This window comes from Delphinus delphis, chromosome 16, assembly GCF_949987515.2.
Source record: "Delphinus delphis chromosome 16, mDelDel1.2, whole genome shotgun sequence".
In the NCBI taxonomy this organism is placed as follows: Eukaryota; Metazoa; Chordata; class Mammalia; order Artiodactyla; family Delphinidae; genus Delphinus; species Delphinus delphis.
In genome coordinates, this window is record NC_082698.1 from 81,752,235 (window position 1) to 81,776,619 (window position 24,385).

The window sequence follows — 24,385 nt, forward strand, 5'->3', positions numbered from 1 at the left end:
AAGACAGAAGTTTGTAGACTGGTTTTATGTAATTTGTTATTTTTCTCCTTCTTCTACTATTAGAACATATACAAGGAAACCCAATTAAAGGCTTCTGATTATTTTTACTTATTCTTATAATATTTAAGCGGTATATATCCCATCCAAAACTCCACAGAAAACCATACAGAGGTTTCATCATAAATTCGATCTACAAGTCTCAACTTTCTTCCCAGGCTTCTAGTGTTTTAGAATACTATCTGACACTTGACCCAGCAATTCCACTCCTAGGTATATACCCAAGAGAACTGAACTGAAAGTGTATGTTTACACACAGACTTGTACGAACGTTCACAGCAGTGTTATTTTTAGCCAAGTAGAAACAACCCAAATGTCCATCAACTGACGAATGCATAAACAAAATGGTACATATGTACAATAAAATATTATTCAGCCATAAAAAGGAGTAAAGTGCTGACAGATGCTATGACACAGATGAACCTTGAAACATTATGCTAAGTGAAAGAATCCAGTCAAAATAGGCCGCTCATTGCACACTCCTGTTTCTACGAGATGTCTAGAACAGGCAAATCCATGGAGACAGAAAGCAGCTTAGTAGCTGCCTTGGGGTGGGGGAAGGGAGCTGGGGAGTGACTGCTAATGGGTAAGGGGTTTCTGGTTGGGGTGATGAAAATATTCTGGAATTATCCAGTGATGACAGCAGTACAACCTTGTGGTTATATTAGAAACCACGGAACTGTACAATTTAAAAGGGTCAATTTTATGACATGTAAATTATATCTCAATTTTTAAAACTGCATTCATAACTATTTGTAAGAACACCACCTGAATTTCTGCAGAAGTGAGCTTTACCAGATCACTGAAATGTAAAAGTATAATCATGTCTAGGTTTGATTCACAGCCCACTCTGCTAAAAACTGTACCCTCAAACACATAACTCGTACATAGAAAATAAGTGTGTGCAATTATACTACCAATAGTAAAACAAATGCAATTCCACTACTTTGGATTTTGTCTAATTTGGACTTTGTCTGAGCAAGGCTTTTACTTTAGCACCAAAGAGTGTATGTTGGGCAAATCAGTATTCCTGAGTTTTTATCTAACATGAAAACAAATTTTAGAATTTAGCATACTCTTACAGATTAATTCTGCTAAATTCCAGAGGGAAGAGAACAAACTTTTGTTAACAGCTATGTCCCAGACTAAGAAATGCTTTCCACGAACATATTCCATTTAATTTTCAAAGCAGTCCACGAGGCAGCTATTACTGTTTCCGCGTTACAGGCTGAGAAAGCTGAAACTGAAAGAGGCCGCATGTTCCAAGGTTACAGATCTAAGGAATATCACAGCAAACAGAGAAGCCCAGGTCTGTACGGCAGCAAAGTCTCTTCTGCTTCACCTCACTCAGTAAATTTTACCTGTTAAAAGCAAACCTGAATGAGTAGAAAACTTAATAGCCACCTGGGGATCTTCTAAATCCCCCCGAGCTGACTCTGGGATCCTGGGGAGAGGACCACACTGTTCCTGTCTCAGTCGCTACAGAGTCATCCCTGGAACAGTTCTGGTCAGCACCGTCAGCTCCCCCGTCCCTTGGAGTGATATTCAAAATATTTTAACAGGAATATAAATTATTACATAAATCTAGCATTTTAAATATATTCTTCCATTCCCTTATGATATCAAATTACATTTATTATGAAACCTGCTTCCCAAGTGATTTAAGATACAGCATAAATTATCCATCAAATCATTCTGCTAATTCTCAAATCATTTCTTGATTTTTAGATGTTGTTGGAAGTATCTTTCGTTTGATTTGTCTTTCCGCAGCTGAACGATGCCCCTGACTGAGCCATGATTTGATACTGGGAACATCATCAAACTTCGCATGACTTCTTCCATTAAATGACAGTCACTAGGTGACTGATCCTGCCACGTGGGGATTCACAGGCCTGCCTCCATTTCAGCTTCCAACTCTCCCCACCGTTCAACAAATCTCTGTTCTCATCATCCTCTCTCCTCTAACCACTGGGGGATGAAGAGAGTAGAAAGAGAAGAGAAAAGGAGGTTCGTGATGTCACTTGTTGGGCGTGTGTGCTGTCCTTTGGTCGTTCAGTAAGACCCAGGGCAGAGCGCCCTCCCCAGACCTCTTTCCTATGTGCAGAGACAGTCGCTACCCTCTCCTCCAAGGGGGGGTGTCTCAAACAAAGCAGAGCTCCCTGAACCCACCTCAAAGCCTGTTAACTGCAACCTGAGGGAATGTGCTCGTGTGAAAGACTTGTTTATATCCCTGGTCCCAGGAGACCTCCCAAATACTGTTTGCTTCTCCCCACAGGGCACTTATTTGGGGGCACAGCTCAGCTGCACCACACAAACCCACCCCACTCCACTCCTGGACTTGACTTAAAGCAACTCCCCAGGACGGACCTAGAGTCTGTCATACAGAGTGAAGTAAGTCAGAAAGAGAAAAACAAATACCGCATGCTAACACATGTATATGGAATCTAAGAAAAAAAAAAAGGTCGTGAAGAACCTAGGGGCAAGACAGGAATAAAGACACAGACCTACTACAGAATGGACTTGAGGACATGGGGAGGGGGAAGGGTAAGCTGGGACGAAGTGAGAGAGTGGCATGGACATATATACACTACCAAACGTAAAATAGATAGCTAGTGGGAAGCAGCCACATAGCACAGGGAGATCAGCTTGGTGCTTTGTGACCTAGAGGGGTGAGATAGGGAGGGTGGGAGGGAGGGAGACGCAAGAGGGAAGAGATATGGGGACATATGTATATGTATAACTGATTCACTTTGTTATAAAGCAGAAACTAACACACCACTGCAAAGCAATTATACTCCAATAAAGACATTAAAAAAAAAAAAAAAGCAACTCCCCAGTCTCCCCACCCAAAATAATGTATTATCTGCAGCCTGTCCCCTAGCTGCAGTGCACAAACCAAAAAGTATGTCACGGGCTGAATTATGCCCTCCTAAAAGCCGTATGTTGAAGCCCTAACTCCTAGTACCTCAGAATGTGACTATATTTGGAGATAGGGCCTCTAAAGGTGATTAAGTTAAAACAAGAACATTAGGGTGGGCCTGAATCCAACCTGACTGGTGTCTGGATAAGAACAGATTAGGACACCCCAGACACCAGGGATGCCCAGAGGGAAGACCACGTGAAGACACTGGGGGCGGCCATCTTTAGGCTAGAGAGAGAGGCCTCAGAAAAGCCAACGCTGCCGACACCTTGACCTCGGACCTCAAGCCTCCGGAACTGGGAGAAAATAAACTTCTGTTGCTTAAGCCACCCAGTCTGTGGCAGTTCCAGCAAACTAATATAGCATCTTGGAATCACAGTGTATGCTTGGCTTTTGAGATAAATCAGATATGCTGAAATCTGTATTATTAATTAATTTGACTAATCACAGTTAATAACATACTACTTATCAACAGACACAAAAGTATGTTTTAACAACCAAAATGGTCATAATAGTGTGTCAAGCTGAATATCTTGCCCGACTTCTCCCACGGTTATCGTGCTACAACTAACTAGCAAAATGCTAGCCAGGAATGAATCTAACTCCCTACCTCATTCATTCCAATCACATTTATCAATCAGGTAAACTTTCCAAAATCATTAGTAATAACTATTAAATGCTGCTGGTTAAGTTCCCACCCCCACCCCTTGGAGTCATTCTTGTATCTCCAGGCCCCCATGAATTCCAAACTACTGTTCCACCTCCAGCCCGTTCTCAGCACGCGACTGGAAGACAGAGGTTTCTGACCAAGAATGTCCTCCCCTGCTGGCCTCTACACCCCTCCTGAAATGCCAATCTCCAAAGCGGTGGCCTTCATCGCATACAAGCCTTGTCAATTTATCTATGCTACAGAACCCACCCTCTCCCAATTCCTCAGGGATCCTATTCCATCAAAGATTCCATTCTATTCCCTTTGGTTTAGGTCCGGAGGACACAGTCTTCGGCTTTCTTCTCACTCTACACTCTCTCCGGACCATTTTATCCATGTCTATAACTTCAACTCTAGCTTATAAGCTGAAGCCTTCAAGGCTACAACTGTACCCGGAGTTCTCGAAACCAATATATTCAATTGCTATTAGGAAGCTGCTTGGATGCCACACCAATCACATCCAAAACCCATTCTGTCTTCCATTTCCTCCCTTAACAAATAACATCTGCACTCAACCAGCTGGCCAAACCAGGAAGTCTATTAAGTTACTGCACTTCAATTTCCTCGTTTGTAAAGTACAAACATCTACCTACATTGTAGGACTTACATAAAATAATGTCAGTGTCTGGTACAAGGGCCCTCTGTAACTACTGAATTAAACTGAGGTGGGAATTATTAAAATAAGAATGATGGGCATTAATTTTTGTTCGATAGTATTTAAAACTTTTTTAGGGGCTTCCCTGGTGGCGCAGTGGTTGAGAGTCTGCCTGCCGATGCAGGGGACACGGGTTCGTGCCCCGGTCCAGGAAGATCCCACATGCCGCGCAGTGGCTGGGCCCGTGAGCCATGGCCACTGAGCCTGCGCATCCAGAGCCTGTGCTCCGCAGCGGGAGAGGCCACAACAGTAAGAGGCCCGCATACCGCAAAAAAAAAAAAAAATTTACATCCATCAACATGCATATGCCTGGATTTCCCACTAAACCAAATGGACACCAAACTACTGTAGTGGGCAGAGAAAAATTAACTATTCATCAAACATATTTCATTGTCTTTGGCACAGAGACCATATTCCCCATTCTCCCTTGAAATCAGGTGTGGACTGGCCAATAAAATGTGGACAGAAGTGGTCGATGCCACTTGGAGGGCTGGCCCATAAAAACCTCAGGCATGACCCTGCACTCCTCTCTTCCACAACCTGCCAGTTGTATGCTGATGTCCTGACTGATCTTGGAAACCACGTACTGATAGTAGCAGAGCCCCAAGATCCTGGGGCTCTGAATGACTAAGTGCAAAGAGCACACTCAAGACACCATCACAAAGCCGGGACTTTAAATGAGAAAGAAACGATTTCTATTTTGTTAAGCCACCAAAATGTCACAGGTTTATTCATTTGTTCCAGTACTTAGCTTTACCTGAACTAACATGTCTGCTGACAACTTAATCTCACTTACAAACAGAAAAATTCAGTGTTTAGCTATATCTCTCCCCTCACTAAATTCCAAAGGCTTACAGATCTTCATGTCCTAGTTCATTTTTTCAGTGAGCCTTCTCAATTTTGCTACTATGCTGAAATGATATCAAATTTCTCTGTACTGATATAATGAGCTTTAGCACGCCCCTAACTATTAACATTGATCCTATTTCTGCACTTATGTCAAAGTAACAGCCCCTGGAAACATGCTTCCTTTTAGAAGGAACAAAAAATAGTCAAACAAAAATTCGCAAAAGCAAATCATCAAATAAAAGATTTGACTGAACAACAAAAAAAGCCCTTTTAAAATACTTCTGCTCTTCATTCTGTCAACATTTATCAAACAGTTATTAAGTGTCTGCGATACATCAGTTAATAGTAAAAAACTTTTGTAGAGACTTGTCGAGTCCACATTCTAGTAGAGGAAAGAGAAATAATAAAGAAAGAAACATAATAAATATGGCGATTACAGAGTAAGTCAAAACGTGTTAAGTGCTATGGAAAAATAAAAAGAGCAACACAAGAGCTGTGTGTGCTGGGTTTTTAAGAAACACCTTCATATTTAAGCAAAGAGAAATTTAAGCAAGATAAAGCCTTTACTCGGGGTTAGGTTCTGAAGTCTACAGGTAAATTAAATCCATACAATAAGAAAGCAATGATTCCACTTACTAGCTTATGACCTTGGACAAGTTGCTTAACTCCTGTGAGTCTCAATTTCCCCACTTATGAAGTGGTAAAAATAATATTTATGATTTAGGGATACTGCAAAGGTTATATAAATATAAATATTTAATATATAAAGAACAATGGCTTTAAAAAAATATCTGTAACTGGCCTAAAACACTCACTTAACCCATCATTCACATTCTCAGATGAGAGAATTAAAATATTAGTTAGGGTCTGAAGTGAGTTTTGCACACCTGAATGTCTCAAAATTAAATGACAATTTTTAGTATTATCACAGCGATATAAACTAAACCAAAAAAAGGAAGAAATATTTTTTTTCTTTGAGATGGAGGACATTTCCCCCAACTGTTAATTTTTCAACGAGAAAAAAAAAAAACAAACCAAAAACATGACAGGGCACGAGAAAAAGTTTTAAGTGACTTATTTCAAGTAACTAATTATCTGTCATTTGTTTAACCATCCCTTGGGACAATCTGTAACCCACTCTGATAAGAAATGTGTAGAAAACAGACCTAGCTTTTTGTTGTTGTTCAATTATTAGTAGGACACTCAATGTTTGAGCTCACACAAGTATCCCTTAGGGACATGCTCTGCGTGCCATTGGCACTGTTCTTAATGAGGAAAAGCACAGAACTCCTTTAGTTCAATGCCAGAATTGTTTTATCTTCAAGTCAAAAGAACAACTATTTGGAGTAACACCAAAACAAGCATTTAACAATTACAAGCAGCAAGCTATTCATAAGCGTCACATTGTTAATGCTACTCTAATTATAAATAACCGTATTTTATCAAATAAAATATCTGTCAGCAAATTTTTAAGTCCCAGACACCTCTTTGACTGCTTTATTCCTTAACTTTAAGAAAAAAAATCTTTATTGTTTCAATTTAAAGAACCTCACTTAATTTTAAAGACTTCCTACAGAAAAGTGAGACACAGAGAATCCTTAAATTTTTAATTCATGGGTAGGTAATCTCAAAGAAAACTTACAAATCATAAACAAAGGCCTTAAACAGAATATGGTGCTTACAACAATCCTCAATGATAGTGAACCGGGAATATCTGAAGAAAGACTGCTCCCATTTTACTAACGTCCTATCTAAACTTTTTCCAAGAATGTAGTGCTTCCTTCCTGATTTAAGAAACACTCTACTGACTCAATGAAATGTCCCCTTTGCCTCTTTTTCTCCATTTCTGTTTTATTCTAAAAGCCAAGTATGACTTCCTAGGTTTCTTTTAGTGTCATTATCCATATGGTCCTTGCTCTTACTTAAAGCCTTTCCTTATACTTTACTCATTGATCCATGAAGGACCTACAAAATAAATGACTGGGCCAAATAAAGCAAAGATCAGTGTCCCTAGATTAACTGTGCTTTTTGAACGTCACACAAATGGAAGTATACAGTTAGATACTCTTCTGTGTCTGCTTATCTTGCCCAACACAATGTCAAATTCATATTTGCTGTCGCATACGGTTACTTTTTACTGCTATGTAGTACTACATTGTACAACTACACCACAATGTACCCATTTTCCTGTTGACAGACATTTGGGTCATCTTTTACTTTTAGGATATTGTGATTACAGCTGTTATGAGGTGTCTTGCACATGTCTTTTGGTGACATAAGCCTCACTCCTCTTGGGTATATACCCAGAAGTAATCATATAGTAGACACGTTCCCAGCTAGATACTGCCACCAAAGTTTTTTTAAATGGTACAGGCAGTATTTATGATTTAGTCATGCTGGTGAGTGAATGGTATCTCACCGTGGTTTCACTTTACATTACTCTAGTGAATAATGATGCCGAACACCGTTTAGTGAACAGTCATCTGAATATTCACATTTTTAAGGCCCCTATTCACCTTTTATGGTCCTTTTTTTTAATAATAAATTTATTTATTTTTGGCTGCATTGGGTCTTCATTGCTGCACGTGGGCTTTCTCTAGTTGTGGCAAGTGGGGGCTACTCTTTGTTGCGGTGCGTGGGCTTCTCACTGCGGTGGCTTCTCTCGTTGCCGAGCATGGGCTCTAGGCACACGGGCTTCAGTAGTTGTTGATCCGATTTTCCTTTAGCAGTTAATGCTTTTTTGTGTCATTAAAAAAAAAATCTTTCCTACCACAAGGTCACGAAGATACTCTCGTATGTTTTCTTCTAGAGGCTTGTTTCAGCTTTCACTTCACCCTTCTTTCTCCCATTATCTCTGATCTTCTCTCCCAACCCTGCCAAATCTGTCACATGCAAGGCTGTGCTTGCATGTGGCAACATAAACTGAATTCATGAAATCTTTTTTATTATATGTGCTATTATTTTGAAAATCAAATAAATCCCTGATAGTAAATAATAAATGATGAGGATGGGAAGGTACCCCCTTTCAGAATATACTATAATGACTCCTCATGGAAATGTGTTATCACTTTAGTTTATAATAACACGCCTCCAGTTTTAACCGATACACGCAGGCACCTTCTCTTACTAATATCAACACGTTTCAACAACCACAGGTCGACATTTCTGAAAAACAAGTGCTGAAATGATAACCAGACTAAAACTGAACATATATTGACCAGGTACCAAATGAACTCATTTCCTACTACTGAACTTAACTGAGCTCAGTGGAATCAGCTATTTGATAGAAAGGAATACAGAACTTCCATTTACTTCTATAAATATGCATCAGCCTTTGATTTTGTCTTTCTGCAAATTTCAGGGTATGTCTGAATTATACATTATCTCTCCTCACAGTGAACTCACAATAAGAAAAGGATGAAGAGGATCAGATCAAGTACCTTAAACATTTGTGCCAACTAATTTCCAAATGGTGATAATCACCAAGATCCAGTACTCCATGAAATATTTTAAATGAATATATAAACCCCAGTACTGAGCTTCCCTGGTGGCGCAGTGGTTGAGAGTCCACCTGCAGATGCAGGGTACACAGGTTCGTGCCCCGATACGGGAAGATCCCACGTGCTGCGGAGCGGCTGGGCCCGTGAGCCATGGCCGCTGAGCCTGCGCGTCCAGAGCCTGTGCTCCGCCAACGGGAGAGGCCACAACAGTGACAGGCCTGCATACCCCCCCCCCCAAAAAAAAAACCCAGTACTACCCTAAACTTCCCAGTATGGAGTCACACTATGAGATGTTCTGGTCCACCTGGCTAAGTGATACATTCTCTTTCATGAACTTACTATGACTGAAACTTAGAGCCACAAGTGAGATATACCCATAGTGGGAAATGAGTTATGCCCTGTCTGAATACACCCTACTCACTCAAGAATAAAGTTCATCTATTAAGTCTGTGTCCTCAGTTACTTTATTAAAATCTATCAATGACTGTCACTACACAGAAAAATAAAGCCCATTAAGCATTTTTAGATTACCTTTACATTACTATTCAGAAGTTCTAATTTTTTAAAGCCAGTAATATTTCACCAAGCATCAATTAAAATTCAGGCAATGCACATAAATCATGTAACGAACTATTTTTTTTTTTAATGTTACCACTACAATGAACCTAGACTCACCTGTAGTAATGGCTCTGTGGAACTGATGCATGTCTTCTCCTGAGAGCTCCTGGGCTACCTGCAATATCTTTTGTCTGACACCATCCAATTTAATTTCTGCTTCAGTCAGTATTTCGTCCATATAAGGAGCACTGTAATCAAGATATTGGGAACTTTTAAAACATCAGTCAGATGTTTTGATAGTGAAAAACTGAGATAATCTACATATCAATTAACATAGGGCTAAATAAATATCCTATGTATCTGGAAACTTCTAACGCAAAACTACAACTACAGTTTACTAAAAAAAGATTAAAAAATAAAAACATGGAAAAATGCTATAATATTAAGTGAAAAGAGAAGTATAAAAAGTTGTACTTATAATATGACCATAACTACAAGAAAAATTATGTCCATAAAAATATGACATCTGGAGACGTCTACTTTTAGTCAGGATGGAGTAACATGGACAGGATTTATCATCCCACCATAAAACTAAACAACTAAAGAGAAATACATATATACAAAAAAAATGGTTTTCAGACGTTGGGCAACAGGCAGCATGGGACAGTGATCCCTGAGAGAAGGGTGAAGAAAAGGACATGTGCCTTATTATTATGACTGTCCCATCTAACTGCCTGCAGTGCAGTGACAGTGCAGAGATGAGAAACTTAGGTGGACCCTGGGAGTCTCCCTGAGCAGAGGGGGAGGAAGTGGGAGTTCAGGTTGGTAAAGATGGCTAAAACTTGCAAGGCAGAGTAACAAAGGAGAAAACTACACACAGAGTTTTTAGAGATCTACACAGGGGACCCACTCAAGTCTTCAGCTGAACTCTGATCAGTGCAGACTTGTGAGGAAACTACCCAAGGCTGAAAAATGAACCACCCTAAGTGAGCATGCAAAATGATATACAGAGCTCACACAAGACCAGAAATAGTTGATTCATCACTGGCAGACTGACACTACAAAAAGTATTAAAGGAAGTTCTCTAGGCAAAAGGAAAATGGTACCAGACGAAAATCTGGATCTGTACATAAAGGAATAAAGGACACCAGAAATGGGAAATATATATAAAAATATAGTTTTTTAATTTTTTAAAAATCATATTGTTTAAGTATAAATAATAATGTATTATGGGGATTATAAATAATATAGAAGTAGCATATATTTCAAAGTAGCACAAAGGCCAAGCCTGTAGAGGTGAAATGGAAAAGGAAGTATACTATTATAGGGTTCATATACTATAGGCAAAGTGATATGCAAGCTGTCCTTACCTTGTACAGTATCACATTAACTGAAAAGTGTGCGTATCAATATTATGACCTCAATTTGCAAAGTAAATGTTACCACAGAACCATGCAAAGGACAGACATGATTCTGAGATGCAGAAGTTTCAATTAACACAGTATTGTGCAAAGTAAGGACAGCAGACTGTGACAAGTCATATATTATAAACCATAAAACAACCACTATAAAAATAAAACAAAAAGGTACAGCTAATAAGCCAACAAATAAGATAAAATGGAATTATAAAAAATAGTCTTCACAACATTGTAAAGCAATGATACCCCAATTTAAAAAATATATATTCAACCCAAAATAAGGCAAAAAAGTGGAAAATGGATCATAAATTTAATTCCTACCATATCAATAATCACATTAAATGTAAACAGTCTAAACACCTCCATAAAAGGCAGAGACTGGATAAAATGGATAAATGGATAAAAAAGCAAGAAAGACAAGAAATCCTCTTTAAATATAGACACAAATAGATTAAAAGCAAAAGGACAAATAAAGATATACCCTGTTAACACTAATCAAAAGAAAACTAGAGTAGCTGTATTAACAAAGTAGAATTCAAAACAAAGAATATTTCCAGGGATACTATCATAAAAATAAAGGGTCAATTCATCAAGTAAACAGAACAATCCTAAATATTAATGCATCAAATAAAAGAGCTTAAATACATCAAGCAAAAACTAATAAAAGGGCAAAAAGAAATAGACAAATCCACAAGTATCATCAAGAGATTTGAACCTCTCTCAATAATTGTAGAACAAGTATACAGAAAATCAGTAATAACACAGATGATTGAACAACATCATCAACCAATTTAATTGACATTTATAGGACACTACACCCAACAATAGCAGAATACATATACTTTTCAAGTGTACAAGATCCAGACAGACCATACTCTGAGCCAAAACCAAGCTTCAGTAAATTTAAAAGAATTCAAATCATAAAAAATATGCTTGGAAAATTCCTAAATATTTGGAAACAAAATAACATCCAAACAACCAATGGGTCAAAGATGAAATCAAAGTGAAAATTAGAAAGCATTTTGAACTGAATGAAAATGAAAAAACAACATACCAGAATTCGTGGAATGTAGCTAAAGTGTACTTAGAGCCATAAAAGGGAAATTTATAGCACTAAATGCCTATATTAGAAAAGAAGAAATGATCTCAGTTTCTTCTTTGTGATCTCAGCTTCCGTCTTAAGAAACTCTTTAGAAAAGGAGTAAATGAATCCCAAGTAAGCAGAAAGAAGGAAATAACAGAAATCAATGTGTCAGAAAACCAAAACATACAGAATATCAATGAAATCAACAGCAGTCCTTTAAGATCAATAAAATTGATAAACCTCTAGCCAGACAGATCAGGAAAAAGAGAGGATACAAATTACCAACTTCAGGAATGAGAGAGAGAACATTACAACAGATTCTACAGAAATTAAAGGATAATAAAAGAACATTATGAGATGAAATGGAAAAATTCCTTAAAAGACCAAACTACCAAAGCTCACTAGCAGAGATATCTACCTACATCTATTAAAGAAAATAAAGTACAGTTAAAATATGAAATCTGCTCATTAACAGTAGTTATCCTTATGTACTCTAGCTGATTTCTCTCATAAAGTATTTTTACTTTCTGTAGTTTATAATTTTTCTGAAGTTTACCCTTTTCTCAGTTTACTAATCAAAATATATGTATAATATGGACACAATTATGATAAAAAAGTATAAAATATGAAATCTGCTCATTGATAGTGGCTATCCTAGTGTATTGTCACTGACTTCTTTCACTCGGTATCTTTACTTTTCTGTCATTTTGTATTTTTCTAAAGATTACTATTTTCTAAGTTTACCATAATGCATATTTATTATTTTTTGGTGGACAAATATTTACAAGATGACTGTATACAATAACATGGCTTTTTCTAAAATATTAAGTTCTCCTGTCACAGTTCTACTATTTCTTTAAACTGCTGAATATTGAGAGCAATTGTTTTAAAACTGCAATTTCTAGTGGAAAAAAGTGTTCATAACTAACCAGATCAGTGTTGCTTCTTTCCATAATACAAGCTCAAGTGTGTACAAGCTATGTGAAAACTGGTTCAAAAAACAAGCAAAAACTAATTTTAGAGTCAAGGATGAAAAAGAAAATGTTAACAGTGCCACATTCCAATAAACCTATATATGGCAAATTTGCTTCCACTTAGTGGAATAAAAATTAAAGCATTTCAGAATTACCTTAAAAGTTGTAAGTGAATAGAATACTTCAATAATATTTTAATAATAAAACGCTCATAAATTATATTTGGTCTTTCTTAAATACTTAAAAGACACATGGTGGGAAGCCAATCATTGCTATCCTTCTAAAGGCATTTGGAATTGGTAATGCAACAAGAATCTCTCGTTGGGAGTTGCAGGGTGGGTGATTTCTACCCCCATGTAGAACAGAGAAGCAAAGAAAGCTAGTCAAATGAAATATGAAGCAAACCAAGATAAGAGATGGAGATACCCAACTGCATTCATAAAATATTCCTGAATCTTCTTTCTAATTCACTCCCTTCCTCTTAATTTAGGCTAGTTTAAGCTGGCTTCTTTTACTTGCAACAAAGAAATCTATTAAATATACAGAGCCTACCTAGAAAAAATATTAAAGTCCTAGAGAACGAATGTCACAGAGCTGAAGGTAGAGGAACTTTCAAAGAATTAAGCAGTCAACACTATCCCATGCTGCAAAAATGTGAGTCAGAAAAAAAGCAGAAGAGTGTGTACTAGACTCAGCAATATGAAAGTAACAAGGGCAATTTCAATTCTGTGAGGCAGAAAGCCACACCGCAATGAACTGAAAAATGAATGGGAAAGTAAGTTAAGCAGAATATAACATTTATCTAATATTAAAATTTCTGCACACATCATCCAAGGAAAGCTTTAATGTAACAGGTGCTAGTAAACCATTAAAAATTTAATATTTCACAAACAGTAGCTCTATCTTGGTGAACGACCTTAACAGAACATAAATCCCTAGCTGTTCTGAAAATAAGAATTGGTCCCTATTTTTATTAAAATGTTTATTCTTAAAATCTACCTGCTACTAACGTCCTCTGACCCCAGTGTTCAAAAAAAGTCAGCTAGTTACTTAGTTACTGTCCACTGACTTACGATATATATTAAATACGATATATATAAAACACGTATAAAACTGTATCCAACTGTGACAAATTTTGAAGATATTTACTCACCTTGTAATCCTGTGGAGGAGAAAAATTGTCCTTTTACTTTCAACAGTTATATCCCGACTAAGTTTCACAAGTCTCTCGTATTTGTCATGTCTTGCATCAAGTTCCTGTTGAAATGCTAAGAACACATTATTATGAACATAAGCATGCTTATTCTGCACTTGAAGCCTATCAAACAATACTGGAGAAACCACCTTATTTACTTTTAAAGTACTTGGAAATCAAAGACTGCTACTAACCGAGGTATTTTTTCTTTAAGTAGAGGCATGCCTTCGCTGGATTTTACCACTCAGAGGCTCACAGTGAGACATGTATTTTGTAACAAGTATCTGTTCTAATAAACATGAGACTTTTACCACAAAATTATCACATAACTACCTACAAAAACTACTTTCAACTACCTCGCTAGGTTATATAAAGTTATTTTTAATCACCTTACCATATACAATAAAAATATCTACAAAAAATAAACTGGAATTTTAAAATTAAGTTTATAGGGCTTCCCTGGTGGCGCAGTGGTTGAGAGTCTGCCTGCCGATGCAGGGGACACGGGTTCGCGCCCCGATCCAGGAAGGTCCCACATGCCGCAGAGCGGCTGGGCCCGTGAGCCATGGCCGCTGAGCCTGCGCGTCCAGAGCCTGTGCTCCGCAACGGGAGAGGCCGCAACAGTAAGAGGCCCGTGTACCGCAAAAAAAAACAAAAAACAAAAAAATAAAATTCAGTTTATAACCCCTTAATAACATCAACTTTCTGAATTCTCAAGCCCTAGTTGTTGAAATACCCATAAACCACTTACTTATCTTAATAACCACTTTATTTTAGAAGCACTGTCACTCCAAAGACCTAGCAAGTTGCCTGTCCTATAGGGAGCAATCCACAGAGGAATTCTGAATACAAAGGTTTATTCAGAACCTGACTTAACTATGAACCAAATTAGTAGTTGACAAAGACCTAAATACATCTGGTCTTTTGTTACTGAGATAATAATTAGGCTAGGATTTTGCCCAATATTTCAAGACAATGAAATGTATTCACTATTTATTTTGACTACATTAATGACCACTGTGAATTATATACTATAAATACAAAATTAAGGCAATTTCTGCCCTCAATGAGCTCAGTCCAGTATGAGACAGAGATGTAAACAAAGAATTAAATGTAATCATGCTATAATTAATATATAGAAAAGGTTCAGTAAAGCAGGAACTACATTTTTCTTGTTCACTATCAACACATGCCAGAACATAGATGCTCAATAAATATCTCCTGACTGAATGGATGGATGTTCAATGAATGCAATGTTTGTCACCAAGTTTGCTTGGGAGGAAAATCCGAAAGGCTTCAAAGGGAAGAAGCTACTTGACCTGGGTCTTGAAGAAAACTACAGTACACCAGGTGGGCAACGGGGCACCAAGTTGGAAGCAATTCCCAGCTTAAAGAACTATGTGCACAAAGGCAGGTAGAAACATAAAACAGCAAAATATGCTTGGAAACAAGCAGCTCAGTATGGGGTGTGTGAGAACATACCGGTGGGGAATATTGGCTTGGCCAAAACGTTCGTTCGGTTAATGAATACGTTGCTCAATAAAGTTCTTGGTGAAACTGAAAAATGCCTTTTATAGTTACTTAAAACCGAACGAACTTTCTGGCCAACCCAATACTTGCCCCAGTGTACCGATAGTTTTTCCACTGAGTATATAGCTCTATCAATATGCTTTCTACTCAATTACAACTAGTTGTCTTACACCCCTGAAGATCACTGTATGTGCTGTGGCAGTTCTAAAATATGTCCACAAATCACCTGATACCCCTCCCTTCAAAAAGAGGAACCTAATTCCCTTCCTCTTAAATATGAGGCAGAGTTTTAAAACTACCTCATTGGTAACAAAAGAACTGTAGCAAAAGTGACAGTGTATGATGTCCAAGATTAGGACATAAGAGAATTGTGGTCTCTTTCTCTTCCTCGGTCCGGGGGAAGCCAGATGCCACAACACGAGGACACTCAAGCAGTACTACGGAGGGGTCCACGTGGAGAGGAACCCAGAGCTGGCTGTTGGCAGAAGGCCTACCTTGCCGATAGCTGTGGATCCTTCAACCCAATTCAAGCCTTCAGATGGCTGCACGTTAGAACCAACAGCTAACTAAGCCCCCTCTCGGATTCCTGAACTACAGAAACTGTAAAGAACAGGGTGCTGGAGTAATTCCCTGGTGGTCCAGTGGTTAGGACTCCGCACTTCCACGGCAGGGGGGCATGGGTTCGATCCCCGGTCAGGGAAATAAGATCCTGCGTGCCATGCGGCATGGCCAAAAAAAAAATAGGATGCTGGGCAGAAGAGTTAGGTGCATTTTGTTTTATGTTGAGTTTTGCAACAGCTTGCCCAAGTTAATATACTGAGAAAAGGGGAGCTGTGAACACATGTACATGTACGATTTACATGTACATGGATTCCCACTCTCTGCAAAGTGCTGCAGTCAAAACAAAACTACAGGCCCTGTCTTCAAAAGTCTAGCTGGGAAAACAAAACCAATACACGTTAAAAATTGAAAAATTAAATACACGTATATAAACATGTTATATATATATATATATATATATACACACACACACACACACACATAGCTGATACATATACACATATATATACACTTTAAGCATACACCTAATGAAAATACACATATATACCTGATACACACACACACACACACACACACACACACACACACACACACACACACACACACACCCTGGGGGGGGGTGAGTATATATATTTATCAGGTCCACAGTAATTTTTAGTTACGTGGCACATCTGATGTTAATTAACTAATGTTTACCTGCGAAATTGTAATGGGAAAAAGAATCAAGACGTCTGTAATCTCAACTCTGAGGGCAGACCCAGCACTATGGCAAAGCCCCCGGGGAAATTCTCAGAGGCTGTTTTCACGTGCATAACATGGCTAATCGATCCTTCTTACAAACCCTTTAGTTCTCTTCCCTTCGCCAGCTTACATGACAAGAGAACTTACATTTGAAGGCCAACATCACAGGTGAAGAGGAATTAACATCCTTCCCTTCTCTTCTCTGGTTATGTGGGAAATTGTCATGCTTCCTTTTCCTGAACCCTCCTGATCCTTACGTAGAGAAGGAGAAAAAGGTTGGACAAGGCTCTTCCATCGCCAAGGAGCTGACAAAACATGACACAGGCAAACCCCTCCCTTCCTTTAAAACCAGGCACCCCCAAGGCCCTCGCCACAGAGGCTTCCTCAGCAGACGACAGAAAAGCAACCCTGCCTTCTCCCCCCCAAACCTTACGCTCACCCAGGCCTCCCCCAACAAGTACCTTGATCTGGCACAAGGTGGGGCAATTACCGAACTAAGATAAAAACGGCTCGAGGATTAAAAACAGAGAGGCGCAAACAGGGCCAATGTGGCCGGGAAATCACCAGGGCCGCCGCCCCTCCCGGAGCCTGCGCGGGGAGAGGGCACCTTTAAGGGGTGGGAAGTGGAAAACGCGACCAAAAGGCTGGATGAGATAAATAAATAACGCCCAAAGCCGTTGAGGACGCCACCTTCTTTGCTGCTCATGTCGTCACGGCCTACGGCGAGAAGAGACGACACTCCGCGCCTCGGGGCGTGCACGATGCGTACAGCAGCGGCCGAAGACCCTGAAGCGCTAACCTGCGCAGCCGGCCGACGTCGACGCCCCGGCCGGAAGCGCACGCCCGCAGCCACTCAAGCTTCTCCCTTTTCCTCATACACTTCCGGCCGCGTCCCAGTCCCGCCTCCGCTGGCTCCGCCCCGCGCGTGGCCCGGGGGACCTCGCGCCCTCGAGCCGTTGTCACGCCTGCCCTCTGCTGTGCCTGAAGATAGAAACGACTTTACACGCTTCTCTGCATGAGCCGTCCATTAAAAAAGACGATGCATCCCCCTGAGGGTGAGAGCAGTGTGAAGGCGGGAAAGCGACGAAAGATGTACGTGATTTTTTTTTTTTTTTTTTCCTCAAGGCACCTTTGGATCACCCTCGCGTTCCCTCGGCGTGGCCCCCGCCTCCCGCGCGGTGCATAGTGGGGGGTTGTAGTTTGCCGCTGGAGCCGGCCCTGCAGCGTCCGGGGCTGGTAGGTGAGGAAGGGATCAGCGTCGCGTGTCCTGTGGGATGGTCTTCTTGGGATCGAGGCGGAACCTTACAGAGTTAGGAGTCTTTAATTTTCCATTCCTGGCGGTGACACCAGAAGCTTAGGTGATGGAAATGTGCAAATCAGTCAGTGGAAGGCGTTGCTGGTACTTTCTCCGCTGTGTCCCATTTCCGCCCCCCCGCTCCGCCCTGTCCCACTTTACCTCCCTCCTCCTCCGTCCTCCGCTGGGCTCCTCTCCCGCCTCCCCGTAGCCAGACTGCCTACCTTCACGGTGGTCTCCGCCGCTGAGTGGTTGTGTGACCTTGAGAAAGTAATTCACCCCTAGCTCAATTTCTTCATCTGTAAAATAGCGGTAAAGTAGGACCCGCCTCGTAGGATTATTAGACCACCAAATGAGTTACCACTAAGGCGCAGTCTTTGGTATCGTAAAGGCTCAGTTAAATACTAGCTATGATACCCTTGTCCCACCGTCGCTTTCCAGAAAGAACATGCTCAAGATGGGCAGCTAAGTGGCAAGCCAGCATCCTCTAGATAAAAGCTCAGGCGGAGGCTTCGTTAGTTGGGTGGCCTAGGGCTGGTTGGGAAAACACAAATACTATATCTTACTACGTTTTCCCTAAATAGACTCCATATTGTAGGCACTTGTACACGCAGTCTTTCCTCCTTGTAAATTTAGGAACAAAGGCACAGTAAATGAAACAACTTGGCTAGAATATGGCAGTGATCTCAAGCCCCTGACAGGCCTGTGTCATAGGAAGGTAGTTTGCTCTAGGTAATCTTTAGGGTCTCTTCCCACTCGAGCCAGAAGCTTGCGAAGCACCACCCATTGTATCTCTGCAGCTCTTTGCATACATGTGTTGATTAGCCAGATTCCTTGTGGATAAATCAGGCTCCAGAGGACCTGGGCTGAATTCTTGTTTTGCTGATGTTGGGCATAAAGTTCTCAGTTTGTGGGAGGTCTGACCCTGCTCTTTGCTTAGAGGTGACGTGACCGTGGGGAGAAAAAAAAAAAAGACAACTTTCATATAATTGTAATCATTGTAATGTGACTCCTTTTACATTCAAGGAAGCCAGTAAGTTATGAACATTCTGAGAGTTAATGCTTACTTTAACTGTAGTCTGGGAAAAGGGTATTTTCCCTCACTCTACTCGTATAGCAGCTCTCAAGACCTCAACTTTCCAAACCCTGGATCCGTCATTATTTTCCTTCAGTAACCACCACTCCTGTTCAACTGTCCATCTACGGCTATGCTTCTTGAACTGCTTTTTACTGCTTTCCCCTAAGTATGAGGCCTAGAACACTAAGTTGCACAACCTGTAATGACTCCGCAAAGTATCAATACTTAATGGAGGTGAGGCCCACGAACACTTTCCCAGCACTCATTTGCATATGCAGTTACCCAGGTGGCCCAACGGTAGCTACTCCTTTGTCAGGAAATGCCTTTCAACCTGTGTGGCAACCTGCAGAATGCATCTCCACCCTGTCTCCTAGTTGTATTGCTTCAAATGCACACATGTACGTTTCGGAATTTGGTGGAACGTATTTTCTTTTGTTTTTAAGGTGGGGAGAGGAAGGTAAAGGTTTTCAGTAAGATTCCACTTCTGGGATGGTGTTTTTTCCTCCTCACGTTGCATTCTGATTGCCCACATTTGACTCTGACTAAAGCTCTGCGCCTTCTAACAGCACCTGTTTTTATTCAGTCTATAAATCCTCACATTTGTCACCTTTACAGAAAAAAAATCAATACCGAAATTGGTTTTGGTTATTTTAAAAAGCACATAATCAAGTAAGAGAAGAAATACAGGCCCTCAAGAGATTTTCTGCTCTAGCATTTACTTTATTATGTACTTATTACATAAACTGGGGACGGGGTGTCAGGGAGCTGGACGGGCACAGGGAATCATGAGAAATTGCCAGAACCTTGAGTGACCATTTCTAAAATGATAACCATAATATTTAAAAGATACCTGTAGGGTCGGAAGAGGTATTGTGAAGTGTACACATACCATTTCACAGATTTATTTTTTAAGCAGTGCTAGGACGTAGTAGGAGAAAATTGATGTTCCAGATCTTTTACTGGAGAAAGAAGCTGGTATTTGAGGAAGTAAAAAGGGATGGGCAAAACCACAATGAGATACCACTTCACATCCCGCTAGGATGGCCATAATCAAAAGTAACAGAAAATAACAAGTGTTAGTGGGGATACGGAGAAATTGGAACGCTCATATGTTGCTGGTAGGAATGTAAAATGGTGCAGTCACTGTAGAGGATGGTTTGGCAGTCTCAAAAAGTTAAACATGGAATTGCCATATGACCCAATAATTCTACTTCTAGATGTATACCTTGTACACAGATGTTCATAGCAGCACCATTCACAATAACCAAAAGGTGGAAACCACCCAAATGCCACCAGCAGATGATTGGATAAACAAAATATGGTATATCCATGCAATGGAATATTATTTGGCAACAAAAAGAAAAGAAATACTATCCATGGTACAATATGGATACATGATACTAAGTGAGAGATGTCACTCACAGAAGACCACATATATGATTCCATTTATTTGTAATGTTTAGACTAGACAAATCCATAGAGACAAAGTTTCATTACTTAGGGCTGAGAGCAATGGGGCACAGGGGATAGAAGGGTGATAGCTAAAGGGTATTGCATTTCTTTTTGAGGTGATGAAGATGTTCCAAAATTGATGGATGATGGTTGCACATATCTGTGAACGTGGTAAAAACTATTGAATTGGATGAACTGTAAATAGGTGAATTATATCTCAATAAAGCTGTTAAAAAATTTTAAAGTGTGAAGGGAAACAATCTTCAAATCCAGTAAATATATACATGTAGGTATATAGACATACTTCAATGTTATTAGGGAAAAGCATTAAGCAAAATACCTTAATTTTTAATAATCTGTAATAAAATATAAAGTATTTTTCCTTTACAGATTATATGATCTTCAACAAATACTTCTGTGAACAGTTTATGCCTGGCAATTTGATTTGTGCCATTAAGGACACAACTATTTTCTTATTTATTCAACAAATATTCATTGAGTACCTACCATGTCATAGGTGCTATTCTAAGCCTTGGTGATCCCTAATCTTATGAAGTTTATTTCCTAGTGAGAGGAGACAGATGAAGAACAAAATAAATAAGTAAAGTATTTGGCATTAGAAAATGATCATTGCTGTAAAGAAAAATAAAGTGAAGGAAAGAAAAAGAGATGAAGGGTGAGGTTTCCTGCGGTGAGGGTAAGAGTTGCAGTTGAGAGAGGATGGTCAGAAAAGGCCTTGCTGGGAAGCAGTCATGTGGCCACAGATCTGAAGGAGGAACAAGTGGGCCATGCAAATATCTGGAGTATTTGCCCTGCCCTGTGTGCCAGTAATTCTCCCTGTTCTCTCCTACATATATTTTTTATTTGTTTGTTTTCTTCTGCATCATTCCCATCACCATAGAAACTTGGTGTCATATAGCACCTGGCACATCATGGATATTCAATATTTGTTGAACGATTGAGCAAATGATATGCAAATACATTATCCCCATCTGTAGATCACCTTTTATTTTTGTTATAGTACCTGGTTGAAAGGAAGTTTTAAATATTTTTTAAAGATTCTTAAGCCCATGTAGCTTCTTTTTCATCTTTTTAATTTTATTTTATTTTATTTATTTATTTAGGCTGCTCTCGGTTTTAGTTGCAGCACGCAAGCTCTTAGTTGCGGTACGAGGACTCCTAGTTGTAGCATGCAGACTTCTTAGTTGCAGCATGCATGCGGGATCTAGTTCCCTGACCAGGGATCGAACCGAGGCCCCCTGCATTGGGAGCGCAGATTCTTACCTGCTGGAGCACCAGGGGAGTCCCCTAAATTTTTAGTACAGTCAAATTTATCAACTTTTTCCTTCAGATTTGTGTATTTGATGCCTTGTTTAATAAAGCCTTTCCTACATTAGGTTATGAAAATATCGCCATATACTTTCTTGTAAAAGTATAAAACTTGCATTTTCCATTTAGGTTTTTAATCTACCTGGAATCAATGTGTATATTAATAAATGATTATCTCACAACCACGTATTGACTCTTTTATCATTTCTCCACTGATTTAGAACACCACAGTGGTCATATATCAAGATTCCCTATATGCCTGGGTCTGTCTCTAGGTTTCTTGTTCTGTTCCACTGGTCTATTTGTTTATATACCGATAGCACATTCTCTTAATCACTATAGCTTTGTATTATGGCTGGATCTCAGGAAGGCCAAGTTCCCATAGCCTCCTCTCCCTACAATATTCTTCACAGTTTTTGCAAGTGGTCTTTACTCTTTCATATCAGTTTTAACAGTTTTTAAAATTGAGATGTAATTCATATACTATAAAAGTCACGCTTTTAAAGTGTAAAATTCAGTGGTTTTTAGTATGTTCACAAGGTTGTACATCATCTATTTAATTCCAAAACATTTTCTCTACCCCAAAAAGAAACCCAACCCCATTTACAGTCATATCCCATCCTCCCTCCTCAGCCCCTGTCAACCACTAAATCTATTTTCTGTCTCTGCAGATTTGCTTATTCTGGACATTTCATACAAACGGAATCATAAAATGTGTGGCCTTTTATGTCTAGCTTCTTGCACACTGCATAATGTTTAAAAATTCATCTACCTCATAGCATATATCAGTACTCCATTCCTTTTCATAGCTGAATAACATTCCCTTGTAAAGATATATGTTTTGTTTATCCATTCACCAGTTAATAGACATTTGGGTGGTTTCCACTTTTTGGCTATTCTGAGTAATACTGCTATGAACATCTGCCTACAAGTCTGTGTGTGAACATAAACTTTCAGTTCTCTTCAGTATATACCTAGGAGCAGAACTGCTAGGTCGTTTGGTTCCTACCTATTTTGGAATTGGCTTTCCAAGGTCTATGAAAAACCTTGTCAATCTATTAATTAAAATGCACTGAATGTATAGAGTAATTGGGGGAAGAATTTATGGCAATGAGTTTTCTATTAGCTCTGTAAACTGTGGGAATCTCTCCTGATTTATTCCTTTTTTTAAGTTCTTCATAAATAGACTTTCGCTTAACTTTCATTAGATTTATTTCTAGGTTCGTTATAGTTTTTATTAGCTTTATGCTGTGAACTTAACAGCTTTTGGAAGTACTATGAGTGGGATCTCTATTTTTTATGTATTAAATTGGTTATCTAACTAGTAGATAGATATTATTTTGAGCCAGCAAAGCCTGAATACTAAGTCTCTGTAGTTATCTTGTGCAGTATCAAGGGTAGTATTATGCACAAAGATACACTTTTAAGATATTTAAGATGTTTATAGCTACATTACAACAGAGGGAAAAAATGAGTGTCTAACAATAAATGAATGATAAAGTGGGTATTTGGAAATGGCATTAAGATATTGTAACACAGAGAAGTGTATGATTAGTTAAGTGGAAAAAAGTTGAATTTAGTTTGATCACAACTAAGTATTAAAAAATACACAGAAAAACGTTAATGTGTGTTGCTCACATGTATGTATTGAGTTGGAGACAATAAAGTTAATGGGAATATATTTTGGAGCAAGTCTTCTAGAAAGCACATTGGCAATTTGTAGTAAGACTTTTAAAAATGATGTGGAGAAAAGAAGCCCTTATACACTGTTGGTGGAGATGTAAATTGGTGCAGCCAATATGGAAAACAGTATGGAGGGTCCTCAAAAAGCTGAAAATTTAATGACCATATGACATATACTCAGCAATCTAATTCCCGGCTATATGTCCAAAGAAAATGAAAATACTAATTCAAAAAGATACATGCACCCCACTGTTCATAGCAGCATTATCTACAATAGCCAAGATATGGAAGCAACCCAAATGTCCATCAACACAGAATACAGATGAATGGATAAAGAAGATGTGATATAATGGAATATTACTCAGCCATAAAAAGAATGAATTTTGCCATTTGCAACAACATGGATGGACTTGGAGGGCATGATGCTCAGTGAAATAAGTCAGACAGAGAAAGACAAATACTGTATATTGTCACATAGGTGGAATCTAAAAAAGAAATGAATATAACAAAACAGAAACAGACTCACAGATATAAAGAACAAAATATTTCACTGAATCACTTTGCTGTACATTTGAAGCTAACACAACATTGTAACTTAACTATACCTCAATTAAGAAAAAAAAAACAAAACTAGTGGTTGCCAGTGGGGAGAGAGTCGGAGGGAGGGGCAAGATAGGGGAAGGGGATTAAGAGGTATAAACTACTATGTATAAAATAAGCTATGAGGACATATTGTACAGCACAGGGAAATATAGCCATTATTTTGTTTGTTTTAAGTTTGATTAGGACCCGTTTGTT

General features: G+C 39.1%; 1 protein-coding gene across 2 annotated transcripts in view; it reads right to left on the minus strand.

Annotated features, from left to right (window-relative positions):
- Positions 1-17,579, minus strand: part of TSNAX (translin associated factor X) — a 38,937-nt gene extending 21,358 nt beyond the window's left edge. The window contains exons 1-4 of one of the 2 annotated variants that reach the window (XM_060035063.1): positions 17,442-17,579; positions 16,899-17,003; positions 13,878-13,992; positions 9,366-9,496 (exon numbers count right to left, since the gene is read on the minus strand). In XM_060035063.1, coding sequence (XP_059891046.1) covers positions 9,366-9,496; positions 13,878-13,992; positions 16,899-17,003; positions 17,442-17,457 — 367 coding nt within the window. In that variant the 5' untranslated portion in view covers positions 17,458-17,579. Of the gene's footprint in view, positions 1-9,365; positions 9,497-13,877; positions 13,993-16,898; positions 17,004-17,212; positions 17,376-17,441 lie in introns of those variants that run through there. The other variant, XM_060035064.1, reaches the window with a different exon arrangement.
- Between the last annotated feature and the right edge of the window lie 6,806 nt (positions 17,580-24,385).